The sequence below is a fragment of the Salmo salar genome, chromosome 25, assembly GCF_965601325.2.
Source record: "Salmo salar chromosome 25, fSalSal1, whole genome shotgun sequence".
In the NCBI taxonomy this organism is placed as follows: Eukaryota; Metazoa; Chordata; class Actinopteri; order Salmoniformes; family Salmonidae; genus Salmo; species Salmo salar.
In genome coordinates this window covers 24,990,606-25,012,957 of record NC_138315.1, presented here as the reverse complement: position 1 = coordinate 25,012,957, position 22,352 = coordinate 24,990,606, and the positions used below count along the sequence as shown (strand labels likewise).

At 40.2% G+C, this 22,352-nt stretch overlaps 1 protein-coding gene across 1 annotated transcript in view; it reads right to left on the bottom strand.

Moving 5' to 3' along the window:
• Positions 1–22,352, bottom strand: part of lrp1bb (low density lipoprotein receptor-related protein 1Bb) — a 319,979-nt gene that overhangs the window by 51,006 nt on the left and 246,621 nt on the right. The window contains exons 52-58 of the mRNA XM_082969228.1: positions 21,895–22,023; positions 17,570–17,692; positions 17,201–17,341; positions 16,657–16,844; positions 14,619–14,802; positions 14,286–14,371; positions 8,495–8,617 (exon numbers count right to left, since the gene is read on the bottom strand). Coding sequence (XP_082825354.1) covers positions 8,495–8,617; positions 14,286–14,371; positions 14,619–14,802; positions 16,657–16,844; positions 17,201–17,341; positions 17,570–17,692; positions 21,895–22,023 — 974 coding nt within the window. The remainder of the gene's footprint in view (positions 1–8,494; positions 8,618–14,285; positions 14,372–14,618; positions 14,803–16,656; positions 16,845–17,200; positions 17,342–17,569; positions 17,693–21,894; positions 22,024–22,352) is intronic.

Here is a 22,352-nt window from a genome sequence, read left to right as displayed (position 1 = left end):
AGAGAACCAGTTTGGATAGATTTTTTTTTATTGTGATAAGACACTGAAATGGTCAGACTTTTACAGATCAGTTTATCAAAATATTGTATTTTCATGGAATTATTTAAAAAACACTATTCACATGTATGACGGATGCATATTTTGCATATATTTACAGATAAAATGACACAAGATATTAAAAAAAGCCTCTGTAAAAGTCTGACTATAAGACCTAAGAACCTGTGTGTGGAATAATGTGAATGTACGTCCTTGGAAGACTGAGAAAAATTAATTGGCGCTTTGAGTGTCATTTTGAGAAAATGGCCGATAAAGATAGGCTAATGCAATTAAAATGTACTTTCCATAAATATGACCATTTATGTCACATTAATTAAACTCTTATTCCTATATCACTTCTAAAGTGACAAACATAAAATATACCTTTTAGAAAATAAATTAGCACGTTTAATAAATTTGTTTCAAGCAATAGAGCGTATGCTTTGAATACTGGTCTGTTGGGCAAATATGCAGTTTTGAGCAAATTCTCATATCACTTTGCTCAACTTGTCACTTACAAGGATTTTGTATGGCTGTTGAAATGTACAGAACATTAATCAGCTATGCCTGTCCCATATGTAAGGCCCTCTGAGATGTTGCTGGTGCCGCTTTACTTTCTTGACTTTGTCATGGGACCTGCGCCTACGCTTGGCACAATCTGTTGAAGCAGCATCATCTCTCACAACATGCCTCGCATCCTCCTCTCTGATTGCTTCCAGTGTCACCAAAGTGCTGTCAAGCCACAAATTGTCCATCACATTTGATATAGCAGTGGCTCCCTCATTGAAGGTGGCTACTGCCATTCTGGCTGCTGCGTCAATGCGGCTTTTTTTTGCCCACAAAGACAGTTTTGGGGCATCGCGACCATATTACAGAGTTCAGACATTCATTTGCATTCTGGGTTCCTCTGTGCTGCATTCTTTTGAGAAGGTTATCATTTGACATCCTATGATATAGAGGTACCATTTTCTGGGCAACCTCTCTATTAAAAAAAGTATGGACTCCATGGTTTTTGTGACTGGGTAGATCTTCACCATTTTCTAGGGCTCGCTGGTACCAGCACCAAGATGACGAGCATCTACCGCGATTAGGGATTTTGTCTGATGACATGGAATGGACAAGACCAGCCCAGATAGCATTCTTCATGCCCTCTACATCACCCTGGTTATCAAGAATCGCACCCCTGTAAAAGTCTTGCAGACTTACATTTTTGTGCATCGAGTTTCCCTACACCTCTCCCCCAAGGTGTTTCTCTGAACTAAGTTTACGAAGCGCTGTTCCCATCCTCTTGTGGGCATGATTGATGCATTCTAGTTTCCCTATCTCAATGCCTGGGTAGGGATCTAATTTGACAACTGCCTTGTATGCAGTACTGTCACCATCTGAGAGCATCTGGGTGTAACGAAAGTGGTGGCGACTGACTGATCTGGCCCACATGCGTTTAGCTGCTTCCTGCTCCATTGCTTTGCTCAAACCTGAGACGTTTGGAGCACAGTCATCTGCATGTGAATCCTTCCATTCCCTGAACTCCTCCTCACTAATTCCACTTTTCCTTTTCATCACACATGCATGGCAGTATGAAGACAACACCTCATAGTCTATCACTAGACCTGTTACAATGTCTATGCACACACCTATCCCGTAGTTGGAAGTGAATCCTCTCTTCTGCCAAGTGCTATCAAAGGAAACATGAATGTCTATGATGGCATCCTCATCCAGCAAATCTGCTATGTCTGGGTCTATATCTGCATATGCTCTTCTAATTATCTTTGCAGCACTCTCCATTGACTGTGGCCCTCTCTGAGTCTCTGCAACTAAAGTATTTATTATGATGTCTGTCGACATTACAGTCATAACTGCATGACTAAATATCAGCATGTTACCCTATGTAAATATTAGCATATCAACATGTATTTACTTTATGCAAAGCTAATTTCTCAGTAATCACAGTAGGCTACAGCCATATGACACTGTAGGCCTATGCGACAGTCTCATTGTATAGTTATATTTTCCTATCACTCTGTTTATTCACTTTAAATACATTTGCTGGAGCAAGGAAATCTATACACAGCAAGTCACCTGACAATAATGTGCTACTCTCCACTTTCATTTACCTGTCACTCTCCTGTTATGTCTCTGATATGAGCTGAGATGCAAGGAAGAAATCCCTAGAACTTTGCTTATTTTCTTAAGTACAGCATAACCAAGTCCAAGTTTGTGGGCTAGAAGAACCATCCTCACATTTATGTCAAATGCCACATCTCCCCTTGAGCACTCATGCAGCCTGGAGGAAGTGTAAACACTCCTCCTAAATGCATCACGATCACCTTCACAGTGCGCATATTCTATCATGACAGAATTACAGAATCCCTGGTTGGTGGGGTCTATAGTGATTTTCAGTCCAGTGTGTAGACACTTAGGGCAAATGAAATCATATACAAGTTGGTTTATTTGTGACATGTGGAATAAAAGCCACTGTTGGCTGGCTGGCTGGTTGATCGCTGCTAGCTGTCACCTTCGTCTCAACTAATTTGTGTCTCGACTTGCTGCTGCCGGCTACCTCCTTTTCCTCATCTACCTGTACTGCCACTGCCTGTGTATAGTACACATCACAATTTGGTTGTAATCCAGAGAGATTGGAAAAATTATCTACATCTTCTATGAGGCTGTGGAGGGATCCAAATTGTGGATTAAAAGAAAACATGAATCATCAGTGTACCATGACACCTTTCTTTTTAAGCCCTGGGATTTCTAGCCCCTTAATATTATTGTTGGATTTGATTTTAATAGCTAACATTTCGATGGCCATAATAAATAGATATGCCGATAGTGGACAACCTTGTTTTACTCCTCTTAACAGTTTAATACTTTCTGAGAAGTAGCTATTATTTAATATTTTACACCTAGGGTTACTATACATAACTTTAACCCATTGTATCAGAAATTCCCCAAAATGTAAATATTCCAGGCATTCATATATCAATTCCAGTCGCACTTTATCAAAAGCCTTTTCAAAGTCAGCTATGAATACCAGACCTGGTTTCCCAGATCTTTCATAGTGTTCTATTGTTTCCAGTACTTGTCCTATATTTTATCTCCAATGTATTGTCCATTGTAAAAAACCTGTCTGATTAGGATGAATAATATCCGACAATACCTGTTTACTTCTATGCGCTATGCATTTTACATCACAACACCGAAGTGTAAGGGGCCTCAATTTTTTTAAATGGGCTGGATCTTTATATTTACCACTTGTGTCCTGTTTCAGTAATAATGAAATCAGACCTTGTTGAGTATCTGATAATCTACAATTATTATAGGAGTGGTTAAAACATGCTAATATTGGTCCTCTGAGTACATTAAAAAACAGTTTGATATACATTAACTGGCATGCCATGCAGCCCTGGAGTTTACCCCGACTTAAAGCTTTAATTGCATCAAGAAATGCATCCTCTGTAATCAGGTCTTCACATGAATCTTTCTGTACAGCTGTTAAATTTACATTATTAATAGAAAAAATGTCCTTACAATTAACTTTGGTTAGTGGACTTTGCTTCCTCTTTCAAAATATCCTTTGGTTAATCATGGGTGATTCAGTAATTTGTAACAAGTTTCAAAGAATTTAAAATGTTGAAGATTAAAAAGGAATTTGATGCACTTTTCCCTATATTCCATACAGTTCGCTATATTTTTATAATATATTACACTTAATCTTTCTTAAATAAGTTCCTCCATTTCTATTAGTTTTCCTCTAACGTATTCTATGCCTCTATTGTACAGTTTTTATTGCTATCCACTGTACTGTTGGTCTCTATTTCCTTTGTTAATATGAATTATTTTGACCAAAATTGCTTTTGTTTAAAATATCAGTATTTAATTGCATAGCACATTTAAAAGTGTCCAACACAATAAGGGGATCTGCTGTACCTACTGTATATTATATTGGAATAAGTCAGCTATAAATTATTTTGTTCTGGTTAAAAATAAGTTGTCATCCAATAGGCTTTGATTAAATGTACAAATCTGTTTATGGTCCAATAACATATGTAAAATAATCCATCTACCTTGCAGATCTGTTTGAACAATTTGCTAGATCAAAATGATTATTAATTAATATTATCACACCTTTTGAGTTTCTTTGACCATGGAAGAAGTATATTTCTCCCAACTCAAATCTTATTCCACAAAACTTAATCTAAAATTGTACAATTACAACTGGCTATACTTATTTCACCATTTACCATAATGAGATACAAGTGTCAATTCTATTTATCATAATATATGTTTGTAAACTTACCATAAGACATTACCATAATGACTGAGTGTCCATATACTGTAGCAGTACCATAGTATTTGCACTGCTACTGAGTAAACCTCCAATTGTTCTCCACTATTCAACCCGATAAAACCTCCCTCCATCCAAAGTTGGATTGTCTGGCAGACCATCCCTGTCCACCTCTATCTTAGGGCCTTTGGGATATTTGGACCCATCCTTTAAAAAGGGCACACAGTGCCACCCACATAACAGAAGCAGATAAACTGCCAAAAGCATTTCCAACACCCTCACCTCGATTGTAAACAGTTATTTAAAAAATATATACAGTACCAGTCAAGTTTGGACACACCTACTCATTCAAGGGTTTTTCTTTATGTTTTGCTATTTTCTACATTGTAGAATAATAGTGAAGACATCAAAAATATGAAATTACACAAATGGAATCATTTAGTAACCAAAGTAGTGTTAAACAAATCAATGTAGCCACCCTTAGCCTTGATGACAGGTTTGCACACTCATGGCATTCTCTCAACCAGCTTCATTAGGTAGTCACCTGGAATGCATATCAATTAAAAGGTGTGCCTCGTTAAAAGTGAATTTGTGGAATTTCTTTCCTTCTTAATGCATTTCATCCAATCAGTGTTGTCATGACAGGGTAGGGGTGGTATACAGAAGATAGCCCTATTTGGTAGAAGACCAAGTCCATATTATGGAAAGAACAGCTCAAATAAGCAAAGAGAAACGACAGTCCATCATTACTTTAAGTCATGAATGTCAGTCAATGAGGACATTTTCAAAAACTTGAACGTTTCTTCAAGTACAGTTGCAAAAACCATCAAGCGCTATGATGAAACTGGCTCTCATGAGGACTGCCACAGGAAAGGAAGACCCAGAGTTACCTCTGCTGCAGAGGATAAGTTCATTACAGTTACCAGCCTCAGAAATCGAAGCCCAAATAAATGCTTCACAGAGTTCAAGTAAGAGACATCTCAAAATCAACTGTTCAGAGGAGACTGCGTGAATCAGCCCTTCATTGTCATGGTTCCACCGGTCACCAGAGGGCAGCAGAGACATGAACAACACTCAGGTGTGTCCTATTTATTCATTATGATTGACCTGTTAAAAGAGGTTTTTTTCTCTGTTGTCCTCTGCAGGAGCTTGAATTTTTTACCGTGTGCGGTCGTTTCCTGAGTGAGTTTTCGAGATTTGTTTGTACTGTGATCCTGTGAGTAAAGTATTATGTTTATCCTTAACCACTGACTCCTCGTCTGGTCTCTTCTCTGATCCAGGTTCCACCTCACCACGTCACATTCATGGTCGATTAGCTGCAAAGAAACCACTTCTAAAGGACACCAATAAGAAGAGACTTGCTTGGGCCAAGAAACACAAGCAATGGACATTACACCAGTGGAAATCTGTCCTTTGGTCTGATGAATACAAATTTGAGATTTTTGGTTCCAGCCACCGTGTCTTTGTGAGACACAGAGTAGGTGGACGGATGATATCTGAATGTGTGGTCCCCACCATGAAGCATGGAGGAGGAGTTGTAATGGTGTGGGGGTGCTTTGCTGGTGACACTGTGTGATTTACTTAGAATTCAAGTCACACTTAAACAGCATGGCTACCACAGCATTCTGCAGCGATGCGCCATCCCATCAATGTTGTAAATGACTATTGTAGCTGGAAATGGCAGATAAAAAAATATATATATATCTACATAGGCGTACAGGGGCCCATTATCAGCAACCATCACTCCTGTGTTCCAATGACACGTTGTCTTAGCTAATCCAAATGTATAATTTTAAAAGGCTAATTGATCATTAGAAAACTATTTTGCAATTATGTTAGCACAGCTGAAAACTGTTTCTGATTAAAGAAGCAATAAAACTGGCCTTCTTTAGACAAGGTGAGTTTCTGGAGCATTGGCATTTGTGGGTTCGATTACAAGCTCAAAATGGCCAGAAACAAAGAGCTTTCTATTCTTGTTCTGCGAAATGAAGGCTATTCAATGCGAGAAATTGCCAAGAAACTGAAGATCTCGTACAATGCTGTGTACTACTCTCTTAACAGAACAGCACAAACTGGCTCTAACCAGAATATAAAGAGGAGTGGGAGGCCCCGGTGCACAACTGAGCAAGAGGACAAGTACATTAGTGTCTAGTTTGAGAAACAGACACCTCACAAGTCCTCAACTGGCAGCTTCATTAAATAGTACCTGCAAAACACCAGTCTCAACAATAAGAGGCGACTCCGGGATGCTCTTATGTCCAGTGCCTGTGTTCTTTTGCCCATCTTAATCTTTTCTTTTTATTGGCCAGTCTGAGATATGGCTTTTTCTTTGCAACTCTGCCTAGAAGGCCAAGAGTCGCTTCTTCACTGTTGACGTTGAGACTGGTGTTTTGCGGGTACTATTTAATGAAGCTGCCAGCTATTGGGCTCCGAGTGGCGCAGTGGTCTAAGGCCCTGCATCTCAGTGCAAGAGGCGTCACTGCAGTCCCTGGTTAGAATTTTTTTTGCATCACATCCTGCCGTGATTGGGAGTCCCATAGGGTGGCACACAATTGGCCCAGCATCGTCTGGGTTTGGCTGGGGTAGGCTGTCATTGGAAAAATAAGGATATGTTCTTAACTGACTTGCCTGACTTAATTGGATGACATAATCAAAAATGACCTCTCTTATTTTAGTCTCTGCCAAACCTTTGACTGGTACTGTATATATAACAACAAATCTTGCATATCTTAATTTATTTCCACAATTAACAAATAATATGTGTAATAATGGAGGCAGTTCATACGAAGGATTGTTACCTATAACCAGGAAAATTACATATTTGGCAAGCATTATTATTTTGGCAAACAATTATTGGGATTCATCCTATATTGTCCCTAACATCATTACCCTATAGCAACAGATGTACCTACTTCTTACTTAAAATGTTGGGTTAGGGTTAGTTATAACAGTACCTATAACCCAGAGGTCTATTTATAACATAATTGTCTAAATTGCATTGTCAAACAATGCCAAAGAAAAAACATTAATGTATGTAGAAAAACGCTCATCCTTTCCTGTAAGTCTAAATATGGTACTGCTACATCTAAAAAAAATAAAAAAATAACACAATTTTCCATGCCTGAAAAGAGAAGAAACATATGCTCTTCATTTAACGGGGATTAACTTGCCTTGTAGTACACAAGCACAAATCCCCAGCTTTGCCTTCTCCCTGTCTTTGCCATAAAATAAGTCATATTGTTAGGCTATTGCTAGACTATCAACCGCATTAGTCACTGTTCTCTTAATTAACCCCCATGCTAAAACTACAGATCTATCTCAAACCCTTTAGCTGGTTCTGATCCGTGGCAGGGTGGCATGGTGGTGTTGGCAGTGTGGCAAACAAGAACTACTGGGTCAGTATCCAAAATGGCACCCTTTTGACCAGAGCCCTATCAGTCCTGGTCAAAGGTAGTGTACTACATAGGGAACAAGAATATCATTTGGGACACAGGCTGGGTGTAATTGAGCTGAATGAGCCTCCTGCCCCCCACACACTAATTCTAATGAGTTGAGAGAACGGGGAGCGACGGGGCGGCCACCAGGTGTTCCTGTGACGTCTGTGTGTTCTGGGCTCCAATCCCATGACCCGAACGGACCTCCATGATTAAGCCAGAGAAAAGCTGTTATGTTACAGACCTGTTGCGTTCAGCTAATTGTTGTATTGTTAATAGGTATTGATTACAGTGTTGCCTCTCTGTTTACTGTCTCAGTGAATGATACAAGTCCATTATGATGCCTGCCTATAAACAGGATGAAATGAATCAATTATCAACTGGGAGCAATGACATTTACAACCTCTATATCCATTGAATTATGCATCCCAAATGACACTCTATTCCTTTTATCGTGCAGTACTTTTGACCAGGGCCCATCATTTTGACCAGTGTACTATATAAGGTATAGGGTACCATTGGGACACAACTGAAGAGTGAACTAAGTTCATTCACACCGCAGTGTGCACTGCAGGATGATCCTCATCTACATAAAAGAAGCCAGCTGGGCATAAGAGGATGGTGAGAGGGAAATGGGGCATGGGGCATGGGAGCAAGCTCTCAGGAGTAAAATAGCATAAGGTAGGTAGCATATGGTAGGGGCATTCAGGGGCATTGACTACCCCCCTAGCAGCAGTACCTTAAGGTCACTCCCATTGAGTCTCATTCTGTTGATCCTCCGTCCACTGGGCCTGGAAGAGTCGATCCAGTAGATGAACTCCTTCCTGTAGTCAAAGTCTATGTGAATGATATTGTTCAGGCCCTGTAGATACAAGTGAGAAAGTATTAGATTCAATTGACATTTATTGTCCTAAAAAAGGAAAATCTTACTGCAGTTCAGACATTACATACACAAGCCACATAGAAACATATGCAGGAAACAAACAGTAAATAGTCAGACATGAACAATGCCCCCATGAACCAAATCTACATATATAAGAAGCTACACAAAATTGAACATAAAGGGTAAATGCTACCCGAAGTACTCTTTTCACAAGTTAAATAGATTTTTGAATTGCAATTGAGCGTAATTCAGAGTATAAGCAAGATTTAAAAGCAGAATAAAGAGTAAATAAAAGCTGTGATTAAGTGGTACGTCATCATAAAATTGCTTCAGTAATGCAAAGAACAGTAAGAAAGTAGAGTGCATTCAGAAAGTATTCAGATGCCTTGATTTCTTCCACATTTTGTTGTTACAGCCTTATTCTAAAATGATTAAATAAAAAAAATACTCAATGTACACACAACACGCCATAATGGCAAAGCGAAAACTTTTTTTGAAATTTTTGCAAATGTATTAAAAATAAAAAACAGAAATACTTTATTTACATAAATATTCAGACCCTTTGCCATGAGACTCAAAATTGAGCTCAGATGCATCCTGTTTCTATTTATCATCTTTGAGATGTTTCGGCAACTTGATTGGAGTACACCTGTGATAAATTCAATTGATTCGTCATGATTTGGAAAGGCACACACCTGTCTATATAAGCTCCCACAGTTGACAGTACATGTCAGAGCAAAAACTCTAGGACAAGGAATTGTCCTAGAACTCTGAGACAGGATTATGTCGAGGCACATATCTGGGAAAGAGTACCAAAACATTTCTGCAGCATTGAAGGTCCCCAAGAACATGGTGGCCTCCATCATTCTTAAATGGAAGAAGTTGGGAGCAAGAAGTTGAGCAATCGGCGGAGAAGGGCCTTGGTCAGGGAGGTGACCAAGAACCTGATGGTCACTCTGACAGAGCTCCAGAGTTCCTCTGTGGAGATGGGAGAACCTACCAGAAGGACAACCATCTCTGCAGCACTCCACCAATCAGGTATTTATGGTAGAGTGGCCAGATGGATGCCACTCCTCAGGAAAAGGCACATGACAGCCCGCTTGGAGTTTGCCAAAAGGCACCTAAAGGACTCTCAGACCATAAGAAACAAGATTCTCTGCTCTGATGAAACCAAGATTGAACACTTTGGCCTGAATGCCAAGCGTCACATCCGGAGGAAACCTGGCACAATCCCTACGGAGAAGCATGGTGGCAGCATCATACTGTGGGGATGTTTTTCAGCGGCAGGGACTGGGAGACTAGTCAGGATCGAGGGAAAGATGAACAGAGCAAAGTAGAGAGAGATCCTTGATTAAAACCTGCTCCAGAGCACTCAGACTGGGGCGAAAGTTCACCTTCCAACAGGACAATGACCCTAAGCACACAGTCAAGACAACGCAGGAGTGGCTTCGGGACAAGTCTCTGAATGTCCTTGAGTGGCCCAGCCAGAGCCCGGACTTTAACCCAATCGAACATCTCTGGAGAGACCAGAAAATAGCTGAGCAGCAACGCTCCCCATCCAACCTAACAGAGCTTAAGAGAATCTGCAAAGAAGAATGGGAGAAACTCCTTAAATACCGATGTGCCAAGCTTGTAGCGTCATACCCAAGATGACTCAAGGCTGTAATCGCTGCCAAAGGTTCTTCAACAAAGTACTGAGTAAGGGTCTAAATACTTACATTATGTAAATGTGATATTTCAGTAAAAAAAATGATTACGCATTTACAAAAAAATTTTAAAACCTGTTTTTGCTTTGTCATTATAGGTTTTTGTGTGAAGATTGAGGGGAAAAAACGATTTAATCTATTTTAGAATAAGGCTGTAACATAACAAAATGTGGAAAAAGTCAAGGGGTGTTGATACTTTCCGAAAGCACTATATGTATACTGTAAGTGAGGGCATCTTCTTCAGTGAGACTCTGGAAGTGGGTGATTCACAAATGTAAGTAATCCACACATACTGGCCGGTCAACATATTTAGATTTAGCTTGGGTTGCAAGCAGCGAAGCTGGTTGACACCCTATTGTATTTGTTGATGTTCATTATTCTGGTTCTCCAAAGATTTGGTGAAATATACAAACTGCTGTGAGATGGCTTGGGAGGGTGCAAATTGGCATGATGGTAAAGGCCCATGAATCACACCCTCTCATGCAATGGCATGCCCCATTTGACTTGAGTCAAATAGGTACATAGGTCTCTCTACTCATAAGGAACACACTTGCCTCAAAGACGCCATATTGAATATTTGTGAAAAAAAACACTTAAAATGCTACTCTGCTGGCACCGAATGACCGATCTGCACGAAACTTCATATACAGCATTTTTGGCCCAAGGTCTCTCAACGCAATATTTTCCAAGCTAGCATCTCACACAACATGGTCTCCACTCTACCAATAAACATTCACCTGGTCGTGGTCTGGCACATAAATGCATATAAATCACACACAAAATATTAATATTGTGACAAAACTTGATGCACATGTTCCAAACAAAGTCAAGACTCAACCAATGCAAGGACATTGTGATCAACCACACGGTGGCGCTATAATGGGCACATGTTTATATTTCTATATCTGTTTAACTGGGAGTAATGAAATTTGGCACACACGCTTGGGGATAGGAGTCTAGCTAACCTGTAGAATATAGTTCAGTTTGGTCACATGGTGACGCTGTGGACAGGAAAATGAGCAATGAAAATAAATGCTGAAATATTTACTTCACATCAAACAAGATAAAAAACAAAACAATGAAACTAAGTAAACAACTAAAAAGCACGCTAAGGAAAAGCAAAGCTAAAAATATGTGTTTTAAGATCTCTTTTAAATATGTCAGTTAAGGCCCCCTTCAGGTTCTCTGACAGGCTATTCCAGAGGCTGGGGGCATAACATCTAAAGACTGCCTCTCCATGCCTCTTGTTCCTAGGCTTTGGGATAGTTAAAAGGGCAGTGCCAGATGACCTGAGAGACCTACTGGTTACATAACTTAAAAGCATGTCTGACATGTATTGGGGTGCACAATCGTGGATTGATTTAAAAACCAATAAAATAATCTTAACATGAATTCTTAAACTCACAGGCAGCCAGTGCAGACTTTAAAACCTGTGTAATGTGTGCTCTCCGTCCGGTCTTGGTCAGTACCCGTGCTGCAGCATTCTGTATGTTTTGCAGTTGACCAATGGCTTTCTTGGGTAGACCAGACAGGAGAGCATTACAGTAGTCAAGCCTGCTTGTAGTAAAAGCATGCATGAGTCTCCTGCGAAATGCAGTGACTGTCTTCAGCTATTTTCTTAAACCCAGTGAAAACTGAAGCACTACCAAGAGAAGCCCTATCCTATCAAAGACATAAGAGTGAGGTACATCTCTTGCTGTCATGTTCAGAAGACCCCCTGTCAGTCAGATAGGAAACACTCCCTTAACAATTGCACCTCCTCTGCTGGGCTGCACGGCAGGTGCCAGGATAAGGTGTTGGAGAATCTGACAGGCTGTACTAGACATCTTCATCAGATCATCAACACCCTCAAAGACAGCCTGTGCCAGTATCCTTAGGGACCTCTCTAGGGGAGCACTCTCTTTCCTCTCTCTCAGACAGAGCAGCTCTTAAGGCCAAACAGCTCATTGGAGGAAAGGACTGCATATGGGCGGACTCAATCTCTTACATTTAATAATACAAAGGGGGAGAAAAACAGAGGTCCAAAGTAGACTATTGTATGTAGGCCTGTCATCAGGCATAATAAAGTATATTGTAGGCCTAATTGTATGAAAATTATGGATATGGTAAGATGACTCAACTGCATTTGTAGTGTGATTAAGTCCAGATACATTCCATCTGATGAAAAGGGTTAATAACTGTAATATGCTGATTGGATCATCATCTCAGATTTACATAAAATCATTAGTGGCATGACTTACATTGAACATGTAATGGTTTGATACACTGACACGAGGTCAGTGGAGTGTCAGCCAGACAGTAATACAGCAGTGCTACTTAGTAGAGATGGCCATATGCAGATCCCCCACTTCAGCTTCTATTAATGCTAACATAGTGATTAAAGTGAATGATTGCTGCTGAGGCCAGCCAGGCCACTCAACAGAGTCAGGAGGAAGAGATGATTCTCAATAGGCCCCTATAGAATTCCCCCAAGTTAAACTCTATTCTCAGAGTGTGTGACTCATAAAATGAACCTGGGATTCAAGTGGCTAACATGACAGTGGTGATGAGAACTAACCGTGATTGAAATAGATTCTCCGTAGGGACCTCACTAACACTATTTCCCACTGTCAATCAACACGAGCAGGTCGACTCCCCCACAGGGAGGGCGAGTGAAGAATCACATTGAAATTGGAAGGTTGACAAACTGGAGAATGACAAAATGATGTAATGTAATTCCTAAACGTAGATGGTACACAGGGTATATACTGTAATACAAAGCTCTCTCTGTAAGAAGCAAGCAGCTGTGGCTCTTCTGACAACATCTCAACTATCATATCTTCATAACAAGGTCAGGCTAGGCAACCTAGACCATGTATATCTCTGCTAAAAATGCTTCTGATATTTCCTATGAAATAGGAATGAGAAGTAATGTAAACATTTTGCTGTAAGAAAGTCCATTATCTCTCCAAATAACTATACCTGTATCTAAGTAACCTGGAGCACTTTGAAATTAATATAAATTAAATACAAACAAGATACCGTACATGATTCAATTAGCTTAGGCAGTGATCCATGAAAAGGTGTCAGTATTTTCTACAATGACATTAAATGCAATATACCATACATTTATCAGTTTCCATTTTAGTAAATTAGCAGATTCGTTCATCCAGAGCAGTTAGAGTTAAGTGCTAATCGCTCAAGGGCACATCGGCAAATTATTCACCTAGTTGACTCTGGGATTTGAACCAGCGACCTTTCAGTTACTGGCCCAACTCTCTTAACCGCTAGGCTACCTGCTAGGCAATGACATACAAAAAAGTGTCAGTACTTAGTACAAAGAAGACACTAAATAGACTACATTTAACTGATTTAGATAATGACTCACTTTGCAGGCAGAGTGTATTAACAGGGCTAAATGAGGGTGTTTTCAACGGGCCAGTATTGTGGGCCACTTGTTATAACAGATGAGTCACTATACGGATCTTAATTGTTGCACCATTAAGGTTTCACGGTTCCATTTCATGATCCGGTTTTAATCTCTCTCTCTCTCTCTCCCCCTCTCTCATTAACAGTCAAAGTCAGCAGATGAATCAGAGACATGTGAAACACAAGACAAGGACAACTATGAATGCACTAATTGTAAGTTGCTCTGGATAAGAGCATCTGCTAAATGACTCAAATGTAAAATCTTAACTAAATGCAACATGGCAGGGTAGTAGCAAGGTAATCTTACTGACAGGGATAAATATATGCAAACCAGATACGGTTACAGATCTAATTGTGTGCACTTGATCTTCTGGTTTCTGTCATTTTACCCTGAGACGGTCTTATCTTTCCAAAACAGAGTGACAGACAGACTAAGATTCATATGCATATTTTGGCATCAGTTTAAAACAAATACTTTCACTTGTGTAGATATGTTTTCTATATTATCTTGTGGATATATGGTTTCCTCTTACCTGTTTCAAAATGGTGTAGTTTGATCCATCCACACTTAGTTTCCTGATTTCATGATGATCTGCCAGTATGAGAAAAGGTTCCTCCACTGAAAGGAAGAGAACAAACAAATGTCCTTTAGAATAAGGTAAACAAAAACAAAAAACACTGGAATCCAATGTGTCACTGGAACCATTCCATCAGACTACAGTACAGTACTGGTATTCTACAGTACTAAATAGGTAAACATCCTTCAGAACATCTCTTGTGAAATACTGTACATCACTAGAGAACCATTCTGATGGACAGCAGGTTAATAAACTACAAGCTAATTACCAAGACGTGAATATCCTTACCTGAGAGAGCCTTGCAGGTGTTGGGGCTGCGCTCCAGGGCTTCGTAGCCATCCACACACAGACACTTGAAGGATCCATAGGTGTTGATGCAACGCTGGCTGCAGGGCAGGCTGGAGGAACATTCATCAACGTCCACACACGTTTTCCCGTCATCCTTCAGCTGGAATCCAGGCCAACACTTGCACTGATCATCACACAAACAGAAAAGTAATGGAGCATATTTTAGCCTAGACAAATTTAACAAATTGTAGTCTATTTCCTCAAGATATTGCAGCAGCTGGTTGATACAGTAAATGCTTTGCAGAGACAGACGGACATTCAGCTACAATTTGAAATTGTAACAACACTCACTTAAATCTAACTTCTCAATTTGCCAGTACATCTACTCACGAAACAACACAAGACCAATAAAAACCACTGGCATCAGTATGATGACCTACATGTCATGGCACAAGAACAATACAAAATACAATAAAACTGCTGCCATTCAGCAAATCCAGCCCAAAATAACTGTATCAGCTGCTACTGGCCACTGCTTAAATTCCTCTCTGATCTACAGTTCTAACCTTCTAGGCCTTTCTGCTGATATATCTGTTCAGGCCAGATGGATGAGCTAGTGGTCTCTGTTGATGTGCTCTCTGGTCATCCAGCTCTGTTATGCTTCAATCTCTAGACAGCCAGGTCAGGGAATACTTTTTTACTCTATCCTTGTTGGTCACTTTTTAATGCAGAGAGCAGGGGGCAAGGAGGGGGTAAGGGGAGAACCCAGAGTGAGGGTCAGAGTGTGTTATTCTGACATCTCTGATGGCTGTGGGGTCACCCCGGAGCGACGACCGTGCCCTGGATCCAGGCCAGACAGCAGAATAGCACAGTCACCCCTCAGAACACTCAGCAGAACTGTCCTTCTCTCTGGCTGTGGCTCAAATGGCACCATATTCCTATTCTAGGGCCCATAGGACTTTGGTAAAAAGTAGTACACTAGGGAATAGGGTGTCATTTGAGACACAGCCTTTCTCTTTGACCAGCAAACAAACACGCTCCTGGACAGCTGGTACGGAAGCCTTCCCAAAACCATTTACTCATATTTCATCACTTGTATCCATAGCATAGGTGTGTATACAATATGATGATAGGATCCTACTGTACTGTGTGTATAACCTTACTCTGTGATGAATTGACTGTGCTTGCTTGCTTGACTGTGTTTGTGTGTTTTTAGCTTGTGTGTGTAAGCCTAATATAGCCTCAGGCACAACATAATCAATCATTTAAATCATGAAAATAAGGAGATAATAATATTGGCACTTTACCAGTGCTGTGTTATAGGCTTCTGCATACAAAATATTTCAGAAACAATACAGTTTCCTTGATTAAACTCAGGTTCTGTGTCACGTTCGTTGTATGGAGTGGACCAAAACGCAGCGGGAATGTAAGTGCTCATCTTCTTCTTTATTTATAAAAGAAACGTGATACAAAACACTTAAACAACACAACGACAAAAAAACAGTCTCGTAAGGACAGAATGACTATAGAGAGAAACAACTACCCACAAATCCCATGACAAAAACACCTCTATTAAATAGGACCTTCAATTAGAGGCAACGAGGAACAGCTGCCTCCAATTGAAGGTCAACCCAATAAACTATGCATAGAAATAGAACAAATAGAACGAACATAGAAATACACTAACATAGAACATAAACCAAAACACCCCGAAACACCCTAAACAAACACCCCCTGCCACGCCCTGACCAAACTATAATAACAAACAACCCCTTTTACTGGTCAGGACGTGACATTCTGTACTTATTTAAAACGTTTCTATTGTTTTGGCTACATTATTATTGGTAATACCTGCAAACCCTCCTGCGTGTTACAACTGTCCACCTATCAATCTGTCTTTGACAGAACTAAGGATGGGATATCAAGAACTTATAAAACCTGAGGAAAGGAAAACTAACCTTGATTATGATTCTGTGTATACTGGCCCATGTGTAGTTGTCCAAGTTACGTATCAAGGCCCGAGTGTGGTGATTCCTACCTTGTATCCAACAGGAAGTTCCTGACAGTCCTGTGTACAGCCACTGACTCTGCGATTCAGACACTCGTTCACGTTGCAGTTCTTCTCATCGGACCTGTCTCCACAGTCGTCTTTCTTGTCACACAGACTCCCTTCAGAGATGCAGCGTCCATTGGAACACATGAAGAATGAACCGTTGCACAGACTCCCTGGAAGGTAATTTATAACTCAATGGTGAAGCAAAAAGTATTTCCGACTGTTATTTTTTTATACTGCATTTTGGTAAATCAGATTAACTTTATTCAAGATTCCAAGATCAACAGATGAATGCTATTCAGAAAGTTTTACTCGTACAGTCTTCATACCTTTGGTTTCTATCCTCTATTAGTTAGACTGCTGACAGTAATGGATAGATTCGTACTGTATAGAGAACCAAACAGCAGCAGACAGTACCTGTATCTTAGCAAACAGCAGTAGACTGTACTACCTGCAGCCAGAATGTACTAACAGCAGTCAACTGTACTACCTGCAGCCAGAAAGTACTAACAGCAGTAGACTACATTACCTGCAGCCAGGCATTTGAGGTTCAGGGGCAGCTCGTCAGATCCGTCAGGACAGTCCGGGTAGCCGTCACACTCCCACTGAGCACTCAGCAGGCAGCGGCCGTCCCCACAGCGAAACTCCTCAGGTCCACAGGACCGGTACTCTGCAGACACAGAGAGACAAAGAGAGCGCTGCAGCCTCACTAACTGACACTCACACAGGCCAACACATCATTGCAGATCCGAGTTAGATTACTGTAAAGGCATTCTACTTCCAACTAATTTTCTGTTACAGTAAGGTCTTAATGAGTTTTAACTCTTATAATGTAATACAATGTTATTACTCAGTTATTACTCTGTGGTAATGAAGACAAAGCAACAAATCTACTTGCCACATTCAAGTGACTCGTCAGATCCATCCCCACAGTCATCGTCATGATCACAGACAAAACGCAGGGGGACGCAGCCTTTGTTGTGGCAACGGAAGGAGTTGTCATCACATGTGTTGTTGGGTGCTAGGGGGGTGAGAAACAATGTTGAAGGGTTACATTATGAGTCAACATCACTCTAGAGATGTGGCATCACAATGCATATGCTCAACAATATGGAGTCAGCACTGGAGGAAGTGGGGTGGAGGTGGAGGAGGTATTTTCATATCACTTTCATTTTTATTCCTGGTGAACTCTAACTTCTCCAAAATCCTAAAAAACAAAAACTCAATAAACATTTTGTTAACCTTTTTTGTTCACTATTTAGTGACTTACAGTGTTTGCACATTCAAAAGAAGGAAAACAAGACGTCAGAGGAACGCTGGGGTGTCACCAGGTAGTGACATCACACTGACCTCTCACACTCTCCTCTGCAGCCAAAATGGAAGCCACATGCCATTTCTGTCTCTTAATTTATGTTTTAATATGTTTGTAACGTGCAAAGGTGCAATGTAAGTGTCAAAAATTATGAAATAACATTGTTAACTAAATGTTTCATGAGTTTTATGACGATTTAGTAACGTTTATTGACCGAGTTGGAAAACGTGTTGACATTGTGCCAGTGCTTGGCTAGCTAGCTACTTTAGTGAGTAATGTGGAAATCCTAGTTAGTAAAACATACTAACACAGAGTGGTAAAGCTAACTAAAATAGTTATTCCATTGATTCTGATATGAGGAATTGAATTTGAATGGTTTGTCAAATCCATTAAAGATAAGTCCAAATGAAACATTTTCTCCTGTCTCCTTATTTTCTCCTGGTTAGCCTATTGTTTGCAAAGGTTGTTACATTGTAACTACAAAGTAATACAAAAAGTCACTACACGTTACATTAAAGCTGCAATATGTAACTTTTTGGGCAACCAGACCAAATTCACATAGAAATATGAGTTACATATCTGTCATTCTCATTGAAAGCAAGTCTAAAATATGTGCGCTATTTCTATGCTTCCCGGTCTTAACTTTCATTTTTGCATCTTTTACTTTCGGTTTAGTACACCAGCTTCAAAAAGCTGAAAATACAATATGTACAATAGAAATAAACTAATTGAAAATGACCAGCTGTTAATGACAGGGTGTGCCTTGTTACAATAGTTTTTTTTATTTTATTGTATTTTATTTCACCTTTATTTAACCAGGTAGGCCAGTTGAGAACAAGTTCTCATTTACAACTGCCACCTGGCCAAGATAAAGCAAAGCAGTGTGACAAAAACAACACAGTTACACATGAACAAACGTACGGTCAATAACACAAAATAAAATAAAAATAGAAAGATTTATGTACAGTGTGTGCAAATGTAGAAGAGTAGGGAGGTAGGCAATAAATAGGCCATAGAGGCGAAAATAATTACAATTTAGCATTAATACTGGAGTGATAGATATGCAGATGATGATGTGCAAGTAGAGATACTGGGGTGCAAAAAAGAGCAAGAGGGTAAGTAATAATATGGGGATGAGGTAGTCGGGTGTGCTATTTACAGATTGGCTGTGTAAAGGTACAGTGATCGGTAAGCTGCTCTGATAGCTGATGCAGAAAGTTAGAGAGGGAGATATAAGACTCCAGCTTCAGAGATTTTTGCAATTCGTTCCAGTCATTGGCAGCAGAGAACTGGAAGGAAAGGCGGCCAAATTAAGTGTTGGCTTTGGGGATGACCAGTGCAATATAAATTTGAAGTCAGAAGTTTACATACACCTTAGCCAAATACATTTAAACTCAGTTTTTGAAAATTCCTGACATCTAATCCTATTAAAAATGCCCTGTCTTAGGTCAGTTAGGATCACCACTTTATTTTAAGAATGTGAAATGTCAGAATAATAGTAGAGAGAATGATTTATTTCAGCTTTTATTTCTTTCATCACGTTCCCAGTGGGTCAGAAGTTTACATACACTCACTTAGTATTTGGTAGCATTGCCTTTAAATTGTTTAACTGGGGTCAAACATTTCAGGTAGCCTTCCACAAGCATCCCACAATAAATTGAGTGAATTTTGGCCCATTCCTCCTGACAGAGCTGGTGTAACTGAGTCAGGTTTGTAGGCCTCCTTGCTCGCACACGCTTTTTCAGTTCTGCCTACATATTTTCTATACGATTGAGGTCAAGGCTTTGCGATGGCAACTCCAATACCTTGACTTTGTTGTCCTTAAGCCATTTTGCCACAACTTTGGAAGTACGCTTGCAAGCCTCCCCCTTTTTCCTCCAAACATAACGATGGTCATTATGGCCAAACAGTTCTATTTTTGTTTCATCAGACCAGATGACATTTCTCCAAAAAGTACGATCTTTGTCCCCATGTGCAGTTGCAAACCGTAGTCTGGCTTTTTTATGCCGGTTTTGGAGCAGTGGTTTCTTCCTTGCTGAGCGGCCTTTCAGGTTATGTCAATATAGGACTCCTTTTACTGTCGATATAGATACTTTTGTACCCGTTTCCTCCAGCATCTTCACAAGGTCCTTTGCTGTTGTTCTGGGATTGATTTGCACTTTTCACACCAAAGTACATTCATCTCTAGGAGACAGAACGCGTCTCCTTCCTGAGCGGTATGATGGCTGCGTGGTCCCATGGTGTTTATACTTGCGTACTATTGTTTTGTACAGATGAACGTGGTACCTTCAGGCATTTGGAAATTGCTCCCAAGGATGAAGACTTGTGGAGGTCTACAATTTTTTTTTCTGAGGTCTTGGCTGATTTTGTTTGATTTTCCCATGATGTCAAGCAAAGAGGTACTGAGTTTGAAGGTGGGCCTTGAAATACATCCACAGGTACACCTCCAATTGACTCAAATGATGTCAATTAGCCTAACAGAAGCTTCTAAAGCCATGACATAATTTTCTGGAATTTTCCAAGCTGCTTAAAAGCACAGTCAACTTAGTGTATGTAAACTTCTGACCCACTGGAATTGTGATACAGTGAATTATAAGTGAAATAATCTGTAAACAATTGTTGGAAAAATGACTTGTGTCATGCACAAAGTAGATGTCCTAACCGACTTGCCAAAACTATAGTTTGTTAACAAGAAATTTGTGGAGTGGTTGAAAAACAAGTTTTAATGACTCCAACCTAAGTGTATGTAAACTTCCGAATTCAACTGTACCTGCTGGAGCGCGTGCTACGGGTGGGTGTTGCTATGGTGACCAGTGAGCTAAGATAAGGCGGGGCTTTACCTAGCAAAGACTTATAGATGACCTGGAGCCAGTGGGTTTGGCGACGGATATGTAGTGAGGGCCAGCCAACAAGAGCATACAGGTTGCAGTGGTGGGTAGTATATGGGGCTTTGGTGATAAAACGGATGGCACTGTGATATACTACATCCAGTTTGCTGAGTGTTGGGGGCTATTTTGTAAATTACATCGCCGAAGTCAAGGATCAGTAGGATAGTCAGTTTTACGAGGGTATGTTTGGCGGCATGAGTAAAGGAGGCTTTGTTGCGAAATAGGAAGCGATTCTAGATTACATTTTGGATTGGAGATGCTTGGTGTGAGTCTGGAAGGAGAGTTTACAGTCTAACCAGACACCTAGGTATTTGTAGTTGTCCACATATTCCAGGTCAGAACCGTCCAGAGCAGTGATGCTAGTCGGGCAGGAGGGTGCGGGCAGCAATCGGTTGAAGAGCATACACTTAGTTTTACTAGCATTTAAAAGCAGTTGGAGGCCACGGAAGGAGTGTTATATGGCGTTGAAGCTCGTTTGGAGGTTTGTTAGCACAGTGTCCAAAGAAGGGCCAGATGTATACAGAATGGTGTTACCAGGTCCTAGCCTATTTATTAATCCTGGTATTACATGTGGATTTGATGGTAGTGGCACCTTGTAGTTACAAGGACAGATTTGGGGTTGAGTTATTAACATGGTAATTCACAGGTGACTTTGAAATGTGTTAATACAAAACATTACTTACATAGTGGAACAAGTATATGTGTAATAACGTCAGTAATTAAACATGTGGAATAACCTTCAGCAAGTGGATGTGTAATTACACATTCCTTGTTCCAATTGTGTAATAACTGATTGTGCTACAACCTTATTAACGTAATTACACACACTTACCTATTTAACAACTATGTTTTTACTAGTTATTACTGTGTAGCTGTAGTACATAGAAATAGGGGATACAATGTCAAGTGTTACCCAATCAACATTGACATGGAGTGATCTAGTGTTGTCATCTAACAGATAGTAAAGATAGAGCCACAGACAACACTATCTAACATTAATATGGAGGGCCATTAAAAACGTACCACATCCAGCTGCAGCCAGTTCGTCGCTGCCATCAGGACAGTCTCTCTCCCCGTCACAGAGCCAGTGTTTGGGGACACAGGCGTAGGACCCAGGGCAGCTGAATAACCCTGGAGCACAAGTCACCAAACCTGAGGGGGCAAATAGGGGGAAAGAGGGGAAAGGTCAAGCAAACTGCATAATGTACTAAGCTGAACTATATCCTAAGACCATTATGAGTTACAACATAGAAGGGATAATTTATAATATCCATTCCCTTCTTGCCACTTACATTCAAGTATAGGCCTATATCGTATAAGATCTGTTACGTTTTATGTGGCCTCAGAGACAATACAAAGCAATTAATGAAAATCCTCATTCTGTGAAAATAAACTGAAGTACATTTGCTCAATAATGCTTGTCTGGTTAAACTGCACTTTCTTGCTTTCGATTGCAATAGTGAAGGGAAAGGTTTAGGGCT